The sequence below is a fragment of the Athene cunicularia genome (assembly GCF_003259725.1).
Source record: "Athene cunicularia isolate RWA chromosome 21 unlocalized genomic scaffold, athCun1 chr21_part1, whole genome shotgun sequence".
Classification (NCBI taxonomy): domain Eukaryota; kingdom Metazoa; phylum Chordata; class Aves; order Strigiformes; family Strigidae; genus Athene; species Athene cunicularia.
In genome coordinates this window covers 1,726,460-1,729,804 of record NW_020799127.1, presented here as the reverse complement: position 1 = coordinate 1,729,804, position 3,345 = coordinate 1,726,460, and the positions used below count along the sequence as shown (strand labels likewise).

Below are 3,345 nucleotides of genomic sequence, written 5' to 3'. Positions count from 1 at the left end.
CCCCCCCAAATTGGGGTGATTCTGGTGCTTTCGGTGATACCTTCTGGTATATTTTTTCCCCTGGGGGGAAAGGAGCTGGAGCCTTTTTCTCCCTCTCTTGCTGTCATGGTCCACCTCAGCCCCCCAGTGAGGAGCCAGCAGCTCCCAAAGCCATTGCTTGGCACCCATGACGATGACAACTGCCAGCCAAAATTGACTCTTTCATCATCTTCCTCTTTTCAAGTACTATCAGCACCAAGGGCAAAACACACCTTGGGGATCAGCCGGGTGTCCTCGTCAGCACAAGCACCATCAAGAGCAATGCTGCTACCAGCAAATCCAGGGTTATCCATGAAACACATCCCCCCAAAAAAGCATTTCCATGGATGGCAGTCCACCTAGAAACAGACCCAAGTGTGGCCCACTATGTCCACCCACCGCCCTGCATCCCACCCGTCACTCTGCTCCCCTGTGGAAAAGCAAACCCCCATCATGGAGTGTCTCTGCATTGTTCCATCCCATCCCCATAGAAATACACCTGCGAAGCGGATGCATCCCAAATGAGGGTTCTCCAGCTTCTATTTTCCCTGCTCTGGCCAAATAGGATGCTGCATCAGGATTTATCTACAAGCACAGGGAGGTGGAGCGAGGCTGAAATAACTGCTGCTAATCCCCTTCGTCCTCCCCTCCGAAGTATATTGTTGAAGGCATTATATAAACTGGAAATTATACAGAGGTTTGGACAGGAGACAAACCAAATCCCTGCCTCCCCTGCTCTGTTTTGCAATGCCTCCGAGACACCCAGTCTTGCAGCCAAGAAGGCTTTTGCAGATGGAGATGCGCTCCCAGCACCAGAAGAGACGAAATGTGTGGTCTGGAGGCTGGGAAGGGCTCAGTGATGCCACATTTCCACCCCCGCAACCCCTTTGAGTCGTAACATCCCTCCACTGGGAAATGTGTTTTTTCCCGACGTTCCCCAAGCCTCCTTGAAGTGGAGGGCTAAACCTCTGCGAAGCCAGCAGCCAAAATCTCTGCCGGGTGGTCTCCAGCAGGCAGTGCTTTGCTGTGGATACAGCCCAGCGCTGGAAAAACCTCCTTCCCTGCTCCAAACCTCCCTCGCCAGGGCTGGCAGGACCCTATTAATGATAGTTTTGCTTCTGGCTGATAGAAGCTCTAATTGCATTTCAAAGGATCGGCTCCAGGGCTGGCTTCTGTTGCAAACACACGTGTACCCCAGGTGTTAACCCTGCGAGACGGCAGGGGCGCAGCAAGAAGGGTCACCCCGAAAGGGCTCACAGTCAGCCCACTAGACAAGCACAGAGGCTCTGATGCAGTGTTTAGGGGGCAGGAACCCCATTTCTCAGCCAGCTGAGAGTGGAAACAAGCAGGGCACGCACCTTCCCTGGTCCAAATAGATTTGCAGACCCTAAAAACCCAATTTTCTACAATAACTCCATAGAGGGAACCACAGTGGTGGGTTATTGTCCCTGCACTTTGCTATGAGCCCGCCTGCCCTTGGCATTCACGGTGAATCCAGTCCCAAAAGCGCTGAAAACAAGCCTGTGATTGACGGTTTATTTTAGGAAGGAGACGGGAAAAGTGGGAAGGAGATAATGCTGGGGAGAGATAATGTGAGCGCCAGTCATTAGTTAAAAACAAGCCCATCAGTACTCCAAGTGCCTCGGCAGAAAGCAAACAAAAGGGCAAAGAGAGCAGCTTGGCAAGGGAACAAAACCAGCCACATCAGCTGCATCCTCCCCGCTCGGCTCTTTGCAGCGGGATTTACGAGCGGGGAAGTTTGCAAGGCGAGAGCTGCACCTCCTGCCTCTGAAAAACAGGGGGTTGGGGGCTCCTTCCCTTGATTTTCCTCTTCGCCGATGTCTGAGCAGAGACTGACTTGGCATCAATTAAATCAAAGTTTTCTCTTAGAAAATAGGGGGAAAAAAAACCCCAAAACCCTGAGAAAATCCCATCACCGGTGGGTCCCAATGGGGTGATGCTTCATCCTCCCTGTGCGTGGTCCCGGGCAGGTCCTGGTCAGCTCCATCCTTGCCAGGGTGAGGTTTTGGCTCCATTCCCACCTCTCTGGAAGGCTTTTCCCTCGGCAAGTGCTGCAGGAGCCTTAGCTTGATCCTTGCCCCTGTTTCAGCCTCATTCCCAAACCATTAGCACATCTGGATTAAATAAAACCTGCTCTCATCCCGACACTGCGGAGAGCTTTTCATCAACAGATCTTAAACCACTTGTCGAAGTGCCGGTCAAGCATTCCCAGTCAAAGATTTTCTGACAGAAAAGACCATTTCTGCAATGACAACCAGGAAAAAAAAAAAAAGGCAGGTGGGGCACGTGAAGCCCGAAACGTCTCCATGGGAAGGGGAAGCTTGCGAGAGTGTGGTTCACGTCATGTCTGAATGCTCCATAAAAACCCATCGATGCAGGAGCTGAGCTGCATTTCAATGTTGCTTGAGCCTGGACACCACGCCGGGGTAGACCTTGCCTGGAAGTGCTTGGAGGCATCAGAGAAGCCACAGGGCATATACAAGGGCTGTGATGTATATAGCATGTTGCATATAGCATTAGGCACCTTGCATTTAGCATGCTGCATACAGACGGGGCTGCTTAGCTCAAGAAGCAAACCCAGGACCTGTAACACAAGTCCTTATTTCAGCAGAGAGGGGAGCAACATCCCCAACCCAACTCCTACAGCATCCCTGGGCTTTTTTGGGGGGGTGTGCTAATAATACCGAGGGATTACTTGTTGCAGCAAGGGAATCTGGGAAGCAAGTACCCCAAACCTGAGCTCTGACATATAGGGGAGCTTTGGAAATGCTCATGAACCAGCCACAATTTAATTCGTGAGGGTTTCCACAGAGAAATGAAGCCCAGGATATCTCCTCACTGCGAAGATGCTTATTAGCTGGGAAAAGTACAAGGCAAAGGGAAGATCCTTGCCTGTGTTAAAAGCTTTTTTAAAGAGCTCTGGATTCAAACTGGCAGCTCTAAACCTCTACAAAACGCAGCTGGTGGGAAGAGAAAAATTGGGCTAATTGGGTAAGGGCAATTAGCACTGTTAGGAGGATTTTCAGAAGGGGCTTCGGCCGCCTGCATGGCCTGGATTTACCCAGAGAGCAAAGCACATGCCTCATGGAAACACAGAATTCATGGAAATAGTAGGAAAGGATTAAAAAAGGAGGTGACCCTAAGCTGAATGCAAGATTTGTTGGGGGAAAAGCGTGAGTAGGGAAGGCTGGGGGTAAGTGTGGAACAGCTTTCCGTGTCGGTGCTGTGCATTTGCAGGTGAATTAGAAAAAGATTTCGCTCCCACATGGTGCAGAGGATGCTCCTCCTTTCCTCTCACCCCCCCCC

The 3,345-nt window shown here is 51.1% G+C and overlaps 1 protein-coding gene across 4 annotated transcripts in view; it reads right to left on the bottom strand.

Moving 5' to 3' along the window:
• The window catches only part of LOC113487775 (immunoglobulin superfamily member 21-like), a 44,174-nt gene that overhangs the window by 38,820 nt on the left and 2,009 nt on the right, over window positions 1–3,345 (bottom strand). For 3 of the 4 annotated variants that reach the window (XM_026862559.1, XM_026862564.1, XM_026862563.1), the window contains exon 1: window positions 1,937–2,069. The exons of the other annotated variant lie outside the window; for it this stretch is intronic. In XM_026862559.1, coding sequence (XP_026718360.1) covers window positions 1,937–2,054 — 118 coding nt within the window. In that variant the 5' untranslated portion in view covers window positions 2,055–2,069. Of the gene's footprint in view, window positions 1–1,936; window positions 2,070–3,345 lie in introns of those variants that run through there. 4 annotated transcript variants of the gene reach the window in all.